General features: G+C 36.2%; 1 protein-coding gene and 1 long non-coding RNA gene across 10 annotated transcripts in view; one reads left to right on the top strand and one right to left on the bottom strand.

The window, feature by feature from the left end:
- Positions 1-20,172, top strand: part of CUNH18orf63 (chromosome unknown C18orf63 homolog) — a 53,052-nt gene that overhangs the window by 263 nt on the left and 32,617 nt on the right. For 4 of the 9 annotated variants that reach the window (XM_087191192.1, XM_087191202.1, XM_087191179.1 and 1 more), the window contains exons 1-7: positions 223-299; positions 1,749-1,914; positions 4,408-4,486; positions 7,718-7,774; positions 12,056-12,167; positions 12,944-12,985; positions 15,216-15,292. In XM_087191192.1, the coding sequence (XP_087047318.1) occupies positions 1,781-1,914; positions 4,408-4,486; positions 7,718-7,774; positions 12,056-12,167; positions 12,944-12,985; positions 15,216-15,292 (501 nt within the window). In that variant the 5' untranslated portion in view covers positions 223-299; positions 1,749-1,780. Of the gene's footprint in view, positions 1-222; positions 371-1,748; positions 1,915-4,407; positions 4,487-7,717; positions 7,775-12,055; positions 12,168-12,943; positions 12,986-15,215; positions 15,293-20,172 lie in introns of those variants that run through there. The other 5 variants (XM_087191210.1, XM_087191200.1, XM_087191188.1 and 2 more) reach the window with 4 other exon arrangements.
- Positions 366-7,505, bottom strand: LOC110345281 (uncharacterized). The gene is made up of 3 exons (XR_002388500.2): positions 7,461-7,505; positions 3,927-4,032; positions 366-640 (listed from the first exon to the last, which is right to left on the bottom strand). It is a non-coding gene; the product is annotated as an uncharacterized LOC110345281 (long non-coding RNA).

The raw sequence follows: 20,172 nt of genomic DNA, 5'->3' as shown, positions 1-20,172 counted from the left end.
TCACAAAATGGCGCCGAGGCACTCTGTGAAGAAAGCTTGGACTATGGAGCATACCAGTAATAAGGTGTCGGCAGGAGCGCAGGGCCTCCGGGAGCACGGAGCCAGCCGAAAGCACAGAGCCCTCTAGAGCCAGTTCCCAAGAGCCACTGGCAGGTGAGGGAGACCGCAGGGCCTGCTGGGAGCGGCGACGTGGCTATTTAGTCAGGCCGCGGGGAGCCCAGGGGCTGCTGGGAGCGATTGCTGCCCTGGCGAGGAAGGCGCTGAGGAGCTGCCAGAGCCACCATCTCGGTCCTAAAGAGGTAGCAGCTGCTTAAGCGAGTGAGGCTGCTGTGGGCTTTGCTGACCACTCTGCCCTTACCGTGTCTCATGGGTAGGCCTGGTACATCCGTGCCTCGGGAAGCGGTGGCTTTGGAGCTTTTTTTCTTTCTGTCAGGAAACAGTCCGGGTAGAGAAGAGTAGGGAGGGAAAAGATCCTTTGTTGAATTCTTAGTCGGTGATTGCTTTTCTTCTTTGAGAAAATTTGTTGATAATTACAAGTTTAAAGTACTAGAGTCCAAGTTACCTTCCACAGATGTATTTTGCGTGTTGGAGTACTTGAGCTTCAATACATTGCTTTACATTTATACAGTATTCCAATTTTCTGTAATACATAATATAAAATTTAAAGATGCCCCATGTGAATTACCAGCTATAAAACGTGCCCAAAATAAAAGGGTTTTTTGTTTGTTTGTTTTGAGACGGAGCTTCACTACGTAGTTCAGGCTGGCCTCGAACTTGCAGTGATCCTCCTGCCTCAGCCTCCCAAGTGCTGGGATTACAGGCAAATAAAAGTTTTAAAAGCCAGATAACTTAGTGGAAAACAACTTAGAAATATTAATAAGCATAGCAATTTAGGTATCTCAGTAAACATTTTGTTTCATGAAGAATGAAAAATAATATATTCCTCAACCTTGAACTGCTTTATAGAAATAATTTGAAATAACAGATAATTTGGCTATTTTGATTTTTAAATTGTATTGTCAGAGGAAATATTTTGTTTTCCTGAAAACAAAAGGAAACTTAAGCTGCAAAAGGAATTTATTAAGTAAACATAATATGGTAAAAACATAGGAAGAACATAGAACAGACTAGGCATTTAATAAATTAGCTGGTGTTTTGTATTATTTGTCTTTATTTATTTACCCTCCCCTACCAGGATCGAACTCAGGACCTTGTGTGGCACCACTGACCTAAATCCCCGCCCCTATTTGTCTTTAAATTACTTAATTTGTGTTAAACAATTGATTAAAACTATCTATTGGGCTGATGAGAATGTTCTAAAATTTATTGCATTGATAGTTGCACAAGTCTGTGAATATAATAAAAAACATTAAAGTGCACACTACTAGTGGGTAAATTGTGTGTTAGATTAACCTTAGCTTAATAAAACTTGAACCGAAAAATTCTAGAACATCATTAGAAAACCTTAAAGATAGATTGCCAGTTTGTTCACTAATTTATTATTCTAACACTGCATCAACTTTTTTCTTTTTCGAGACAGGGTCTCTCTAGTTCAGGCTGGCCTTGAACTAACTATGGAGCCCAGTCTGGCCTTGAACTTGCAGTGATACCCCTGCCTCAGCCTCCCAAGTGCTAGAATTACAGGCCTGTGCCACCAAGCCCAGCAGCAACTGTTATGTGTTGAGTTGGTATTGAAACTCTATTGGCAAGAAAGTTTACTAATTTCTCTTTGCTGTTTGTGTTTAAAGGTCTGATTGCTGAGACACACAGTTGACAAAATATGAATGAGTCTAGGCAACAGTCACTGTTCTTCATCACACTTCCAGATTTACATCAACTGTGTGCTGTCCCAGTAATATTAAGTAACAGGGTGGTGGATACTGAGATTAGGAGTACACAAATGAAGATGTGCAGGTAAAAAAAAAATCTTCTAGCTAAGTTTTATAATCTTTAAAGAATCTATGCAAATTGTTTAAGCAGTATTTCCTTTAAAGCAAAATGTTCAGTTTATATATTTAAAATAATTAAATTTCTATCAGTGGATTGCATTTAAGATATTGAGATCTTAAAATACTTGAGATGGAATGTCTCACTACTGAGTTTTAATATTTGTCAATTCTTCTGGCTTTTTAAAAATTTTAAATCTTTACAGACATTCATGAATTAAATCAGGCACATAAAAATTTAAGAGATACTAATTAATACATACTAACCCACTATGGAAATCATTATGGATATTTTTCAATAAACTAAACGTAGAAATTCCATTCAAACCCAGCTATATCTCTTCTGGATATCTTCCCAAAAAGAGTAAAATACATCATGTTACAGTGATATATGTATATCCCTGTTTGTAGTAACGCAACTCACAATAGCTAAATCTTAGAATGTCCATCAACAGATAAATGGATAAAGAAAATGTAGACATACACAGTGGAGTACTGCTCAGCCATAAATGAACACACCTTCAGACCATAATGCAAAGTAAAATAAATCAGACACAGGTTGAATATCACATGGATTCTCAAAATGTAAATTAAGGAGCAAAATAAAAGATGATGGGAAACAAGGAGGTAAGACCTTTTGCATTTGGGAAGGGGATCTAGGGATGGAGGAAGAGAGGAAGAAGGGGAAGTAAAAAAGGACTAAGATGTAATATGTATATGTACCAACTCCCCATGGTGAATGTATTCATTGTGTATTATAAACATGTAGTAATAAAAGTAAATGTTTACTATCTACTTTTTGCATAACACTTAAAGATATTCTCAATGGATTGGTATAATTTCTCAATTTTCAGAGTAATGTAAGACACTGAAAAATATTTCTCCAAGAATTACTTTGACATATCTGACCCAAGATAGTTTTTTTTAACTGGTTTAGTTGAAGCATAAAGTATAATTCTGTGATTACTGAGGAATCACTGTATGTTCATTCCTGAATTTTTTTTTTTTTTGCCCTGGTATTGATTTTTTTGTTTTGTTTTGATACTGGGGATGGAACCCAAGGCCTGGGCATGGAAGCACTGCTGAGCTACATCCCCACCTCATTCCTTAAATTATTTGAGCTACGTGAAGCACTCATACAGTGTATGACAAGATTGTATCTTTAAGTGAATTTTTTAAAGAACAAATGCCTGTAGGATGCTAGGGATAAGAAATGAGGAAGGCTCTCTTAGGGTGTCCTCCATTTTCCTCGTATTTGTCAGATGTTCTCACCATTGCATATTTCCCCACCCAAGTCCATCAAGGAGCCTGCATTCTTCCTGCTTAGGTATAATATAGTGTCAACCATTGAGGATCTACCTGGGATCTTTTGGGGAAATACTGAAATATGTAAACAAGTGAGATTTTCTTCTGTTTGTCCTTGAATTGAAGGCAACTATGCTCATAGAGTAGGGCTGTCTTAACCCACGGTGCTAATAACAGCTGGCCCAGAACAGAAAGCAGAGATGAGGCCGTGTCAGATAAGGGCAACATATATGGGTTACAACAAATATGAAGCCACTGGAAACAGGTTGGCTCATCTTGCATTTTGATGTAACTCCATATGCAAAACTCATGGTCATCTAAATTTTTTCTTTCATGATAAGTAATACTGAGAATTTTCAAATTTCCAACTGTATTCCTTTTTTTTTTTTGAGACAGGGTCTTACTGTGTGCCAGGGTCTCACTGTGCAGTTCAGGCTGGTCTTGAACTCACTATGTTGCCCATGCTGGCCTCAAACTTGCAGTGATCTTCCTGCCTCAGCCTCCCAAGTGCTGGGATTATAGGCATGTGCCACGATGCCCGCCTTCCATTTTGTTTTTCCTTATTTTTACCTTGGCTTTTGAAACAAAATTATTGCTAATAATTTGCATTATTATGATTCTGTCATAAGTTCACTTAGCTGTTGAAAGCTAAACTACTAGAAAACTACTACTCACTTCTTTCTGGCTTGGAAAGAATTTCCTTCTTGAAGGAAAAGACTCTAGTTAATGGGTGGAATTTTGAATCAATAACCACTCTTGCTTCCAGTGCCACCTCCCATAACTGTAAAAAAAAAAAAGTGGATAAGATTTAAAAGAGGTGAATTCCTCACAGTATTTAGATTTTTTTCTAGTCTATACTTGCAACAGAAACGGAGTTTTAAAGAATTTAGATTCACAGATGAAAAAGATTGGCAAACTCAGATGCAGGGGCTGGTTGCCAGATTAATATTGGTATATAAAACTTTATAATTCTTATTGGTTGAGTCTCTACCATGTTCAAGGTACAGTATGGGGACAGATGCAGAAATTTGTAGTAGAATCCTAGCCTGATGAAATTTGAACTTTTTAACTAAGAAAATTGTCCATGTATTCCAGTAAAGTATAAGCATAGACAGTGGGCAGTCCACACTGAAAGTAATACATTTCTTCTCTACAGACAATTGCTACTTTTGCATGAAGATATTCTTATATCACCTGTCCCTGGAATATTCAACCAAATTTGGGTGGTGATGACGGTTAGTATTACTAATTATTAGGAGCAATTTTTGTTTTAGCTTTTTTTTTTGAGACAAGGTCTTACTATGTAGTTCTGGCTGATGTTGAACTCACTATGTAGCCCAGGCTGGCCTTGAACATGCAGTGATCCTTCTGCCTCAGGCTCCCAAGTGCTGAGATTACAGGCATGTACCACCACGCCCTGCTGTTGGGAGCAGTATTAATAAATGATAATTCAGATACTATAGCTGAAATTGAAGCTGGTTTATGAGGATTAATCACTCTGTTATAGTTTGATTGAGCTATTAACAGACTTAACTGTGATATGCCTGATGTTTAAATTTTAATAATTTAGGTGTCTCTGTCATAAATAGTAAGATAGGCTACTAATGACATTATTATTATTATTATTATTATTATTATTATTATTATTATTATCATTATTACTGGTGGTGGTAATACTGAGGACTGAACCATAGGCCTTCATACTGAGCTACATCCCAGCCCCCTCCCTCTTTTTTTGATGCAGGGTCTTGCTGTGCAGTTGAGCTCACTACGTATCCTAGGCTGGGCAATCCTGCTTCAGCCTCCCAAGTGCTTGGATCACAGGCATGTGCTACCACACCAGCCTTTTTTTTTTTAATTTGTTTTTGAGACAGAGTCTCCCTGTGTAGTTTGGGCTGGCCTTGAACTCACTGTATAACCCAGGCTGGCCTAGAATTCATAGCAGTCCTCCTGCCTAAGCCTTCCATGTGCTAGGATTACAGGTGTGCACCACCATGCCTACCCGTCCTCTCCCTTTTTAAATTTTTATTTAGAATCAAAGACTTGCTAAGTCTCAGAGTTGCCCAAACTGAGCTCAAACTTATTGATCCTTTTACCCTAGACTTGCAGAGTGCTGGTATTACAGGCTATGCCACTACACCTGGCTTTACAGTATAATATTTAAGAAAGCATAGGCTTAATGCTTTTTTATCATATTTTAGTCTTTAGATTTATACTTAAGGAAGAAGCTTCTCATTTCATTTCAATAAATCAACTATATTTAAAGAATTAAGATCAATATTTCTTTTAATTACAAATTTTATTTAAAGAATTTTTATACTTAGTGAAATTAGAAATATATTTCCCAATGTTGGATATAACAGGAATGATAAGTGCCAAAAATCTTTATAAAAATTATGTCCTGAGATTTTTGTCAAAATATCTTTCTGAACTAGGGCTAGAGGTCCCATTTGACCTGGCCATTCCCCTGCTGGGTATCTTCCCCAAAAGAATTAAAAGAATCATTCCACAGTGATATATGTGCACCCATGTTTATAGTGGCACAGTTTATAATAGCTAAAATTTGGAAGCAGCCCAAGTGCCCATCAACTGGAGACTGGATAAAGAAAATGTGGTTCTCTTAGAAATATGGTTCTTTATGGAGTACTACTCAGCCATAAAGAATGAGAAACTAGAGACATTTATAGCTAAATGGATGCATATTGAGGCCATACTCTTAAGTGAAATAAATAGGACACACATGTGTAAATACTGAATAGTTTCTCTAGTGTGAGAAACTGAAAGTGTAAATAAGGACTAAAGTGATTAAAATGAGTAGTTGATAATTTGAAATAGGAAGAAAAGGCCCAAAGGGGTAGGGGTGGTGGGAGGGGAAGGGGAAAGGAAAGAAGGGAAAGAAAAAATTATGAGAAAAGAAAAAAATGGAAACAAAGTCTATGTAAATAGGGAAGGCTGGAGAGGGTGAAGGCCACACAGGTAATGGGGAAAAAATAAGAACCAAGATACATCATGTACAGGTACAAGCACCCAGTGATAAATGTAAACGTATTGTATACCTAAAATGTACCAATAAAAGAATTTAAGGAAAAAAATATATCTTTCTGAAAATACTATTTTTCTGAGATTTTTGGATCCTCAGAATCCATTAAAACTACCCTTTACTAACAATATAATTAAGTCATCCAAAACCCTCAGTTCTTTTATTGTTCTTCTAGATATTGGCAGTATGTCCATATCTTATCTTCTTATCTTTAAAATAATTTTCAGGATAGACAAATTGTTAGACTCTTTGTTTGAGACAGGGTCTCACTGTTAGTTCAAGCTGGCCTCGAACTCACAGCAACCCTCTTGCCTTGGCCTCCCAAGTGCTGGGATTATAGACTTGCACCACCACAACTAGCACAAGTAGACTCTTAGCTGTATTTTTTTTCTATTTGAAATTTTATGGAACAGGAAGGTATTGTTTTAGAGTGCTACCAAATTCAGGTATCCTAATCTTAGAAAGGGTAATAATAAGAGGAAAGTAGCCATATATTTTTTAGAAATATGTTTTGTTTTTTACAAAGATTACATTCTGTAAAAATTTTTACAGAAATGATTGCAGTATAAAATTGAATTATTGTACATACTACTCTGAAACTTGCCCATTATAAGTGCTTTAACAGCCTCTCCTAGATGTCTTTCCGTATTAGTACATATATGTTCCATATTTTAAAGCTGTGAAATATTTCATTATATGGTTGTGCAGTAATTTATTTAATACTTTCTAATGCACATCTGCATTTCCAGTTTGTGTTATTACAAATAGTGCTTCAAAAACCATCATTGAAATTATATCATTTTTATTTGATAGTTTATAAGGATTAAATTTTTATAGATGAGATTGTAACACATCATAAAGTATAGATACTGCTAAATTGCTGTCTGAAAAGTTTGTGCTGGATTGCATTTTACCAGATATCAGTGAGGGAATCTATTTTTCTACACCCTCACAAACCCTAGATAAGCAGCCTTTAGATACTTGTGTTTGCCAATCTGGTAAGTTTAAAAATATCTTTCTTTAATTTCTTATTTTCTTTTTAATTTGTATTTCTTTCATCAATAAATTGGAGCACTTAGGCATTTTGAACTTGATCATCCATTTATGTTCATTTTCCGTATTCATGTGTAAGCATTCATGGTATATTAAGAGAGGTGTTAAATATTTACATAGAAGATTGATTGGTCTTTTCTTCATGTGGCTTCTGGAGTCTGTCTCAGCCAGAGAGACTTACTTCACTTTCAGAATGTTCCCACAGATTGTTGCTCAGCGAGGCAATAATCACTACTGTTTCAAGGCATAGATGCTGCTAGAATGATGGCATGATTCAGTGCTTTCTGCTCTATTATGCTTAAAATCTGTATGTATTACATTATTTATATATTTGTGTTAAGTCCTTTTTACAAATCTGAATTTTGTTTTGTAGATACCATTTTTTAAAGCTGGGAAACTTCATGCTTATATTGAAAAATATGAAGCTAAGGTAAGTTTTAAAAATAATAATTCCAGGTGTTGTTATATTGATTATGTGTTTAACTTTTGTCAGCCAACAAAAATTAGTGTATGTTTCTTATAAGTTTTTGTTATGCATGTGAAAGAACCCAACAATTTTTCCAAACAATTATTTTGTCCTCATTTAGTACAGTAAGAGAGGAAAAGGCTTGTTTTTGTTGGATACTTTATTATAGGAACTTCTTGTGGCATAATCTCATTTACCATATACATTTTTAAATAAATGAATTTCCTCGTTTTTACAGATTAAAAAAAATAAACTTGGAGAGATGGAATTATTGTCCAAAATTAGAGAGCCAGTATATGGAGAAATAAAACATTATAGGTTATAGTCTACATCATGATGAGCTTCTGGATTTTACCGATGGAAAAAAATGAATATGTGAAGTTAAGCACTTATTTATCTCAGCTAATCAAGTCATGGAGCATTGGCTAAAGCTCACTTTGTGCCTCTGCAGTTAGCTGTGTGACGCTGTGTATTACTGTTCTAGCAGCCTGTCCAGCCATCACTGCTGGCCCTGCTCCTAGATCTGCTAGGGCTCAAGACAGTGAGATTTCCAGTTATCTCAAAGATGAGATGCTACCTTCAGGTTCCAGGAGGGTAATGAGATTTTGCAATATCTGGAGGAGTTCTGCAGTTCCCTAAGAAATCTTTGAATGATCTGAAAGTTAATTTAGGCCCTCAAGAATCTTCTGGTAGAAAAAAATCCTTTCTTTTATAAGTTTTTAGAAGAGATTGTATTGAATTTTATTTCTTCAATAAATATTTGGCAGAATTCATCAGGAAAGCTATCTGGGCCTTACCTTAGCTACAATTTTAATTTCTTTAATAGGTATTCAAAATTATCAAAACTATTCAAAAATTATCTATTTCAAGAAAACTGATCATTCCATCCAGGTTGCTTTTTTTTTTTTGCTACCAGAGATCAAACTCCGGACCTTGTGCTTTCGAGGTAGGCTGCGGAATCACTGAGCTAAATCCCTGGCCCTGGGTTGCCAAATTTTATTGGCCTAAAGCTTGCTTATAATAGTCTCTTATTTTTCTTTGCTGTAGAATCTAAAGTGATGTCACCTCTCGTTCCTGATATTGCTCATGTGTGTCATGTTCTCTTGTTCTTTCTTTCTGCACTCCCCCCTTTTTTGGGGGGGTCTGGTGAGTCTAGAGATTTTGCGACTGAACTGATCATTTTAAGGGATGAGCTTCTGGTTTCATTTATTTTTCTCTGTTGTTTAACTGTTTTGTATTTCAGTGATTTTTGTTTTGGTCTTCATGATTTCTTCCACTTAGTTTAGTTTGCTCTTCTTTTTCTAGTTTCTTAGGGTGGAAGCTGAAGTCATTGATTTGAGAACTTTTTTTCTTTTCAAATGTAAAGCTATTTAGTGCCATTTCCTCTGAAGTAGGTGCCTTTTTAAAATTTTCTTCAGCTAGAAATGCTTTTTAATTCCTGTTTAACATTTTCTTTGATCTATGAGTTATTTAGAAGTATGTTATCTAGAATCCAAATATTTGAGGATTCTCCAAAGATCTTGATTTCTTCTTTAATTACTTTTAGATAATATGTTTTATATAACTTGAATTTTAAAATTTTATTGAGATTTGTTTATGGTCCAGAATATAATTTATCTCAGTAAATGTTTCTTCTGCCTTTGAGAAGAATGTATTTTCTGCCCCCCTTTTTTTTCTGGTTCCAGGGATTGAGCTCAGGACCTTATGCTTTCCAGACAGGTGCGCCACCACTGAACTACATCCCCAGCCATTCTGTTCTTATTGTGTCAAGTATTCTGTAAATATTAATAGGACCACATTGGTTTGGTTGATCATGTTGTTAAGTCTACTATATTCTCACTCAATTTTTCTTTGTGTCAATTATTGAGAACAGTTTATTGAAATATCTACCTATAATTGTAGATTTGTCTGGTTCTCTTTAAAGTTCTGATATGGGAGAAATACAACTCCCAAACTGCTGGATGTCAGATGTGCCAAGTTCGTGTTCCCTGAATATCAAAGAATGAATTCCAAGGAACAGTGGAGGTTAAGAGAAAAGTTTATTGAGAGAGAGCTCCTAAGAGACAAGAGGGGTCCTGAAAGTGGGTTGCCATCAAGGCCCTTTGTCAGGGATAACTTATACAGTAAAGTCACAATATGGGTCCAATGTGGATCCAACTACAATCAACCTATAGGATTGATTAGCTGCTGAGCTAATATTGATCCAATAGGAAAATGAGTCATATAGCAAAGGTGTATGGAAAGAACAAAGGCGTTATGGGTCCAGATGCTCTGGTCACCCACATGGGTGAGTGATGCCTATCTGTACTTACTAGACCAGCTGGTGCTAATTACAATATAATATTATTGTTTATCCCTTAGGGAGGCCATTGCATCTTTATCTTGAGGCCTAGCTTTCTTCACATGTGCCTCCAGCCACAATTCTGATGTCTTTATTCTTGTGCTGACTTCTTTGAGAGCCCAGCCTCTCTCTGACTGTATATTAATTTCTACATAACTTAGATGCCTACAATAGTTCTATCAGTAGTATCAGACAGTCACAGAGATCTAAACACAATGAAACCATACTTGATATTTTGGGCCAGCTTTCTAGAGGGATAAATGATTTGTTCTTCATACTTACCCTGTGAGCAGTTTTTCCAGTAATGAAAATCACCCAGCAGAAAAGATGGAACAGAATCTGTCCTCAATATTAGCTGAAATGATAAATGAAATCATTTTCAGGTTATCAGCAGAGTTGGTGATAGATTATAGAATTGCCTCATACTTCCTTTTGGAATGTCAAGGCTGAATTTGTTCTAATATTTACTGCTATATTTGGAGTAATTCTTTGGGCCAAGGAGAAAATCAGCATTGAGGAAAAGCCACCTGGCTTTTTATAGTAGCCCCTGGTGGTTCTTAGGATCTATTTAGCTGATTGGGTTTAGGGCCCTGGAGCCATGATTGAGGTCATTATTGTAGATTGGCTTCATTCTGCTGCTTGTAGTCCTAGTGATGACAGCCTTAATTAAATTCTCTCTGAGACAAACTGAACATATTCTGCTAATAGATTAGTCAGATGTATCCTGGAAACTTTACTGAGAGCCAAAATGGTACAAAAATGAAGGGTAGAACTGGGGATGGTGGTGCACATCTGTGATCCCAGCAGATGAGGCTGATGCAGAATTGGCAAAAGTTTGAGGCCAAAGAACTACAAAGAGATCCTGTCTAACCCCTGCCCCCAAATGATGAGTGGATAATATTGGGAGACAGTTTTCCTTAGCTCTCTCACTTTTCTGCTGCCTTTCTCTCAGATGCAAGGACAACCTTGCATCCAGAGGAGACTCTGGGTGGTATTTTCAAGGATGTTTGTACAATAAACAGCCTTGATTCTTGTCCCACCCTTGGGAAGTTTCTTCACAGACACATGCTAATCCATATTCAGCCGGATGCTCCAGAGGGGTTCTACTGATCTCCGGAGTTTTCTCTCTGTGCACCTTTCTCCTGTCTCGTACTGTACCCAAAACTAGAAAACTGGCTTCTTTGACCTCTTTGGAATCCCAGGTCTGTCTTCTGAATTCAGGAGACTACTAGGGTTTTTTGTGTTCCCTCTCCCTGACTGCAGCCTAAAAACCCTCTCTAGTCAATGAGCTGGGGAAGTTACAATGAACATCTTGTTGGTTTCCCATTTCTTGGACTTCATTCATCTTTGTAGCCTGATGTCTAATATTCTATGAACCACTGTTTCAATATAGCTTGCCTAATTTTGTTGACATTTCAAAGGGAAGGATAAATCTGATTCCTATTACTGATTGGTCAGAAGTGAAAGTCCTGATTTTTAATATTAATTCTGTATGAATAGAGATATTCTTTTGTCACATGTAAGTATTTAACCATTTCTGATATTGAACTAGTGAAAATAATGAAAAATATGACAAGCTCACTCTGGCCTGAGTTCCTCCATGTGGAACAGAATGCAAAGTTGCGGGTCCTCAGCACAAGCTTTTGAGGTTTAGGCTTAATGAGCCAGTATAAGCAGATGAATTTGGCCATATAGCAGCAATAGTGATGGTTTCAGATTAAATATGCCTCCACACTTTTTGATTTTAGAAACAGATAGTATTAGCTATAAAAGCATCTAATTTCCATCCAGAATAGCCCAGTTTGTTGACTGATGATCTAAATATGCAGACATTTCCTATGAGTCAATAGAGAAATAGCAATTGCTCTAAGTTTGTTCATGTTTTGCTCTTTAATATTTTTTAGATGGAGGCTCCACAAAGAGTAATTCCTGTAATTCTTCAGAACTGCCTTTCGTATTCATTCATGGCTAGACTTGCTCCAGCCTGGAATAGAGCTGGACATCTCTTGGTACAAGGTGACTTTACATCTGTCAATCATTGGGATTTTTATAATAGATTACTCCTATTATGCACATATTTTTAATTTCAAGGTATCTTATTTTTAGGGAATAGTTCTTAGAACACCCCAACTAAATGTTCTTAAGCAGGCCTATAACATAAATGTCATCTTATTTTGGATTACATACATATACCTGCTGATGTTTAAGAAAATCCCTTTTTATTCTTTTAAATTTTTTCAGTACTGGAGATTGAACCCAGGGCCTTTGCACTGAGTATATCCCCACCCTTTTTATTTTTTTATTTTTATATTTTTATGAGACAGGGTCTTGCTAAATTGCCCAGGCTGTTCTCCAACTTGCAGTCTTACTGCCTCAGCCTTCCAGTGCACCAAGATTACCGGTGTATCCCACCATCCCTGGCTAAAAAACTTTTCATTGTATAATATTTGATCCTTAAAGATAAACATATTATGAAGTATTATGATAAAATGAACACCTGTTGTGTCGGTATTGCTGGAATCAAAGACCATCCTGAATTTTTGTTGAAATCTGATAGTTTCTAGGTATTTTATAGCAGGGGATAAATTCATGAGAGAAGAATTGGGTATTTTTATCTTCTTAATTGAAGAGATACTATTTCACTGATTGTATTTTTTTCTCTGAGTATCATAAGATATTCCTATATATAAGTTTATTTTATTTTCCTTTGCTTTGATAATTTCATATCAAAAAATTGTATTTATCAAGCATGATTATTTGAGTTAAAATATGGAATATTATGTGTTTTTAAGGAAGAGATTTTCTTTCTCAGATGGGAAAACAAAGTGCCATTGGTAAGTAAAAGTATAAAAGTCAATAGATAAGACATTGATATAATTAACAGTTTTTTAAAAACAATGTTATAGCCCATTGGGTTGTTTTACTATTAAAGGTTAAATTATATCATGATCTAATCAGACATTGTAATCAGAATTTTACTGGGAAATCACTTTTAGTTCAAAATATATACTTATCTATTTGAGAAAAATTTATCTGAATTGGAAAAAAAGCTATCTTTCATAGTCTACTTAAAATAATAATTATGAAAGGGTTTATTTCTGCAGGTATTTATAATGTATAGTTTCTAGAATCATAATCATTAAAATTTTTGTCAGTACTGATGTAAGTCAAAGCTTTATTTATTTATTTAATTTGTTTTTGTTTTTATTTATTTATTTTTGGGTACCGGGATCAAACTTGGGACCTTGTACTTGCAAGGCAAGTGGCCGGCATCACTGAGCTAAATCCCTGGTGTTTTTGTTTATTTTGAGACAGGGTCTTACTATGTATTTCAGGCTGGCCTTGAACTCACTATGTAGCCCAGGCTGGCCTCAAACGCATGGTGATCCTCCTGCTTCAACCTTCCAAGTACTGGGATTACATATGTGAGCCACAACACCTGGCTCAAGGCTTTATTTTTATGAATGTATTCTTTTTATCCTTAAAAAAGATTGTCTAAAGTAACATAGATAATCTAAAATACAGCATTTACTGTAAAGTCCAATCAGTTCTTTCATTGATTTGTATGGTTTGTATTGCAAATAGATAGTTTCCTAAACAGTATCCTTGGATAGCACAGAGTTGGGAATCCTAAGCCCAGAGTAGCCGTTATTAATCAGTTGTGATAGCTTTTCCTACCCTTTGGGCTTAGCCTATCCTGATATGTAATCCACACTGTTGGAGCTGAATAGAGTATCCAGCTGAAGGCTGGTTGGCCTACTAGCTTTAGTTTTATGATTCTGTTATACAGAGGCAGTCACTGAAATCTCTCAGGATGAAGGGGTTTGCTACTTAAATTTAGAGACCACTGCTAGATATTAAAAATAACAGTTTAGAAAACTAAAATTCCTCTTAGCTGTGTTAGAGATCTTTTTTTTTTTACTCTTATCAAAATGTCATACATTAAGGCAAAACTCAGAAACTCTAAATGTATACTCATTGAACTTTCACACACTAAGCATCCTTGCAACTGGTTCTCAGATTAAAAAAAAAACATTATAGTACTCCAGAAGCCCCCTAATGCTTTCGGTTTTCCACTGCTGGGACAAAGTACCTGACATACACAACTTAAAGAAGAAAATGTTTATTTTAACTCATGGTTTCAGAGATTTCAGTCCATGATGTTCTTGCTCCATTGTGTTAGGCCTGTGGCAAGGGAGAAACATCATGGCAGAAGGGCATTGTAGAGAAAAGCTGCTCACCTTATGGCAGGCTGGACACAGAGTGAAAGGGAAAGACCCCAAGAAAGAGGAGGGGGTTGAGGACAAGAACATATCCTTCAAAATGATATACTCAGTGATATACTTCCTCTCTCAGTGTTATACTTCCTCCAAGTGGGCTTTACCTCCTAATAGTTCATTCAGCTATGAACTCATCGGTGGGTTAGTCTCCTGATGAGGTTAGTACCCTTTTGATTCAGTCACTGCTCTAGGCCCCACCTCTGAACACCACTTCACTGGAGATCAAGCCCTCAATACTTGAGTCTTTGTAGAAACATTTCATATTTAAACCACAACAGCTTCCTTCGGATAAGATCCCTTCCCAAAGTCACCACTAAGTCACCATGAAAAAGTAAGGAAGTAGTTCCAGGGCTGTGGGAGATCTGCAACATATCTGCCAATATATTTGACGAAATTTGCTAATAAAAGACTACTGAAGTCAAGAGGCCTAGTGTGAGACCTTTTCTAACATGAGACGAGGACATCATCTATTTCTAATATATAATGGATGTCAGATTGATATAAGGTATTTGTTGATTTTTCTTCTTAACTGTAGGATGTCTTATTTTTTTATTATAATCCTGTCCTATGATTTCCCTTACACATATGCATTTTGTTTCATATCTTTGAATTTTAAATGTCTTATCTGTAGACTGTGAAATATTATATAGTAATTATTTAAATTTTACTCTCTATGTAGAAAAAAACGTTCTTCACTTAATTTCTAACAAGTAAATTAATTTTTATTAAAATACTCAGCTTGATAGAATAATTCCAGATAGTTCATATTAAAATTTTTTTTCAGTATTAGACATCAATGTAACAGAAGCTCAAGTTTGTCTAAGTATAGAAGTTTGCACTGTCAGACTGCCACCACCTGAGGTACCACATATTTGATTTCTATAATTTATTATATTTACTACATATTTAATATGTATTTCTTTTACTAATATGTTATTAGATTTCAATTTTCAACACAGTGATAGGAAGGTTTTTGTTATTGAAGGACATACTACTAAATGCTTGATATATTTATGTATATTGTTCTAAATCTTCTGAAAAGAAGATATTCTGTTCTTTTAACACAGGTCTTATCATATCCCTTATTAAAAATTTCTCAGTGGTATCGAAAATTCCACAACCTTACCCTGTCTCAGCGCCCACTTCCTGCCTCTTTTTCTAATCTCTAAATATTAAAAGCACAGTTTCAACTCCTACTAAATGTAATGTTTACCCCCACCCTTGTTTAATAGCATTTTTTCTATTTTTTATACATAATACTTTCCATATCCTTTGTAGAAGGTTATATCTTCTATTTTACTTTTTCCTGTGACATTTAGTATAGAACCTTTCTTACATATTAGTAGTCACACAGTAAATGTTATCTTTTTTACCCTGCATACTAGTAGTTCCCAACAGAAGGAGCTAGAAGGGGAAAATAACAGTTTCACTTCCCATGAATTACTTGCCAGTGTCTACAGACAGTCTGGTTTATCAAAATGAGGAAAGGATAATGTCACTACTGGTATCTAATGAGTAGAAGCCAAGGATTCTAATAAATTATCCTGCTGTGACACTTGATAGATAAATTAATAAACCAGACCATTCCCTCTAAGACCACTTAGGTAAATTAGTAAGCCTGTCCTTCTAGTCACCCACTCCAGGAAAAATTGGGGGGATGAATGGATGGTTGAGTGGCACAGACTAATTTCTATTTTGAAGTTGCTGGCTTTTGTTCCTAAATTCTATTCCTCTGAGCTACAAAATAGTTTTTAAAATCCTGATCTTTCATCCTACTTGATAAATTTTAAGACAGTTTATCATAATTCATAAGAAATGATATTTCAGGCCTTAGTTTTTTTTAGTCCATTCTCCCCTCCCCTCCCTATGTACAGAAGCTTTGTTTCCATTCTTTCCTTCTATTTTTACTTTTTTCCTTTGTCTCTTCCTTCCTTTCTCCCTCCCTCCTCCATTATTACCCTTCCCATTTGAACATTTTCTTCCCATTTCCCAATATCTATTATATACTTTGTCCTTATTTCCACTTTCAGTTTCTCACAATGTGGTATTTAAACATGTGTATCCGATTTATTTCACTTAAGAGTATGGTCTCAAGGTGCAGCCATTTAGCTAGAAATGTCTCAAGCTTATCCTTCTTTATGGCAGAGTAGTACTCCATTGTATAAAAAAAAAACCCACATCTTCCTTGTCCATTCATCTGTTGATGAGCATTTGGGCTGTTTCCAAGATTTAGCTATTACAAACTGCTGCTATAAACATGAGTTTGGCTCTTAGTTTTACAATTAAAACATTCAGAGAAGTATTTCAAACAATAATCTTCTGAGTTCTGAATTTTAGTGTTAAACTTTAAAATAGTATTTTTCTGGAAGTCATTTAAATGTTTAGGGAGGAACTTATATGCATAAACTGCTATTTTACCGGTTGATAAATTGAGATTATAATAGAATACACTGTTACATGAGGGATGTATTCCAGAAAACCATTTGTAATCTTAACTGTTTGCCTTGAAGAATTAATTACATGAAAAATTCGGGAATTGAGCACCTGGAAATAAATTTGTGTTTATTCTGTAGTTACCTATTCAGTGTGATTATGGTTATGTGCAAGGTGCTGATGGAAGTCATCATCTTTTCTCCTGAAAGTTTTTAATCTAGGTCAGAAGAAAAAGCACATACATGCAAATAATTAGAAATTGAAAACATTTACTGAACACTGGTTAATATTCACGCAACCTCAAAGAACAGTGTAGGCTTAGAATCACATTAAAATTCCCAGTTTTGCATTTAATAGCAGTGCTACTTTGGGGCTGTTACTAGATCTCCTGAATTACAACTTTCCTTGTAAATTGGAGATAATGATATCTGTCTTATAGGATTGTGAGGAAATGAATGGAATAAAGTACATTATTAAGTGATTCACAGAGCATGTGATATAAAAGTTCAAATATGATGGCTATATTATTGTTTTATAAGTAAATGAATTAAAACATTAGTTAAATAATTGCTGTAGATCATAAAGGTAGTAACAGATTCAGTATTTACGGTTTGTCCTTTAACTCTGTTCCTTTTACTGTATTATACTTTCTTCATTTATATAGTTTGTCTTAGTTACTTTTCTTGTTGCTGAGACAAAATATCTGACACCCAAAGTTATAAGGAAAAAGGTTTATTTAGCTCACAGTTTGTAGAGGTTTCAGTCCACAACTGGCTGGCTCCGAGGCAGGGCTTGGCAGAGGGGCAACAGTTCATGGCAGTGGAAAACAGGAAAAGCAACAAGGGACCTTAAGAGCATCTTTCTGCCCCTCTTATCTTATCCAGACTACTGGGATTAGGGTGGTGCCAGACCAATCAGTGTACTAGTTTAATAATCACACACCCTTAATCCCAGTATCAAAGACTCTAGATTCAGCCACTTCTGAAAAATCCACCTATCACCACATGAGGCCTTGGGGGAACATCAAGACCCAAACCATAGTATGGTCTTTGGTTCCAATTTGTATGTCCCACAGTTTTTTTGTTTATTTGTTGTTTTTCTGCGGCACTGGAGACTGAACCCAGGGCCTTACACTGAGCTACATCATTAGCCCTTTTTATATTTCTATTTTAAGGTAGTGTTTTGCTAAGTCATTAAGTTTCCTAGGCTGGGCTCGAATTTGCCATCCTCTTTTCTCAGCCTCCCAGAGTGTTGGGATTACAGGTGTTCACCACCACACCCAGCTCCCATATATGTAATAAAAATAGAGTTAAATGACAGTGTTTTGCAGTGTAGAGTGAAGTTTTATAGGAACTGTATTACTTTTGGGTTTCAGATAAAAAGGAGGTGTCTAAGGGATTTTTATCTTTGAAATCATTTGAACCGTTGCACTATATTCTACCATTTTATTCTTCAAATCATTTCCTTTCTTGATTTCTCAGAAGTGACTTCTTTTGTAGAATCTTCTACCATTTGTTCATAGTTCTTTGTCTTAAACTAATTAGATGTTGCTGTTTTGTATAGTTCAGTTTTCAGACCTCTTATCTTATTTTTAGCAGGTTTAACCACCCCAGTGGCTTCAGCCTACCCACCAATACCTCCCATGTATTCTTACATAATTACAAGTTCTTGATGGGGACTGGCTGAGGAGTGAATGGTTAAACTGCATGGCAAAAGCACACAGGATCTGTGAGGAGAGAATGGTTAAACAGCAAGAAGTTTAAATTGGTGAAGCATGCTGTATTTGGCTGTTGTCCTTTCCATTTTCCCAAGGAAACTGCCTAGACTTGAGACAGTCCTTTACCCAAACTGCTTTTCTTCTGTTTTTTTCTCTTACACTGCTATTCTAAATAAAAGCCTGAGAGTTCTCAGCTTCAGTGCTACTCCTGGGAGTCTCCCTAACACTGGGTGCTCTCAGTTGAGACAGCCCCTCTGGTCCTCTTGGTGACTGAACTACATTTTCTCTGAGTGATCTTTCATTCTGTATGCCACTATGGTCATACACTGCAACAGGTTTTCTCTTGGCTACTTTCACAGGAGTTATACCAATACTAAAAGTCAGTTATGTCTAAAACTGACTCTCAGCCCCAAATCTGTTCCTCCTTTGTGTTACTCTTTTGGCTTCTGGACTGGCATCAAAAGCTAATAAATTGCATTCCTAGAGACTTCAGAGTCAACTTTGGCTCTTCACCTAACTTATGTCCTCTATCCATTTTGTCTTTAATAGCCAATTTGTTCTCTGTAACTGGTTCCTCTCTGTCTCCATTTCCATTGCTCCAATTAAAACCCCATTCCTTTGCCTCCAACCATTCAACCAGTCTCTATACAGGCCTCCTTAGTACCTGTCTTCCCCCTTTAGTTTATCCTTTAATTCTTCCTCAGAGTGTCAACAGAATTCTCTTTCTAAATCAAATGTTCCCAACCTAAATATCTCTGTATCCCAACATTGCCTGGAAAATTAAGTCCAAATTTTTTACATTGGCATTATAAAAAGAGGAGGATTTATTTTGTACTTTCTTACCAATATGGTTTTAGTCACGTAAGGATACTTTATAAATATTTGTTAAGTAAATAAATACAAGGCGTTAGCATTCTCTTGGGGTGTGTGGTGAATAGTTGGGTAGCTTGTCAGCCTTTAGAATAACCTGGATTGAGAAACACTAGTGTAAATAAGTGCTCGTATTATGAGTATCCCAGAAGCAGTTGCTTGAGTCTCTGAATAGTGTTGAAAATATTCAGAAGACATAAACTCAAGCTATGTTGTTGTGGCAGAGTGGAACAGCTTAGTGCCATAGCCAAGTCTTACAGCTTAGTGTCACAGCCAAGTGCCACAGCTATGAGGCACAGCTGAGTGTTACAGCTGAGTGTTACAGCTCCAGGTTGAGCTTATCACAATTTGAAGATTCAAGAATCCAATGGCCCCTTGAAAAGGTGGAGAAAAACTTTTATTATGCTGGCAGGCTCAGAGGAGTTCATACTCTGAAGTCTGAGAGCTCTACCAGAAATGAGAGTCTCCTTATATAGGGATCTACAGAGGAGGTGAGCATGCTCACTGAAGCAGAGGGGGCAGAGCTACAGAACATTCCTAAAACACATGCCATGTGAGTATGCTCACTGAAGCAGAGGGCTGTAGTTACAGAACATTCTTCCAAGGGGGCACAGCTTAACAAAACATTTTTGTAAAGGGGCAGAGCTTAACATTGTTGTAAGGGGCAGGCTTAACAAAACATTCTTGTAAGGGGTGGGGTTAACAGTCTCATAAGGAGGTG

This window comes from Heterocephalus glaber, unplaced genomic scaffold, assembly GCF_053883595.1.
Source record: "Heterocephalus glaber isolate CG9 unplaced genomic scaffold, H.glaber_assembly_v1.0 deba00000331, whole genome shotgun sequence".
NCBI lineage: Eukaryota > Metazoa > Chordata > Mammalia > Rodentia > Bathyergidae > Heterocephalus > Heterocephalus glaber.
Note: the sequence above shows the minus strand (reverse complement) of the source record. Positions and strands in the feature narration are given on the sequence as shown.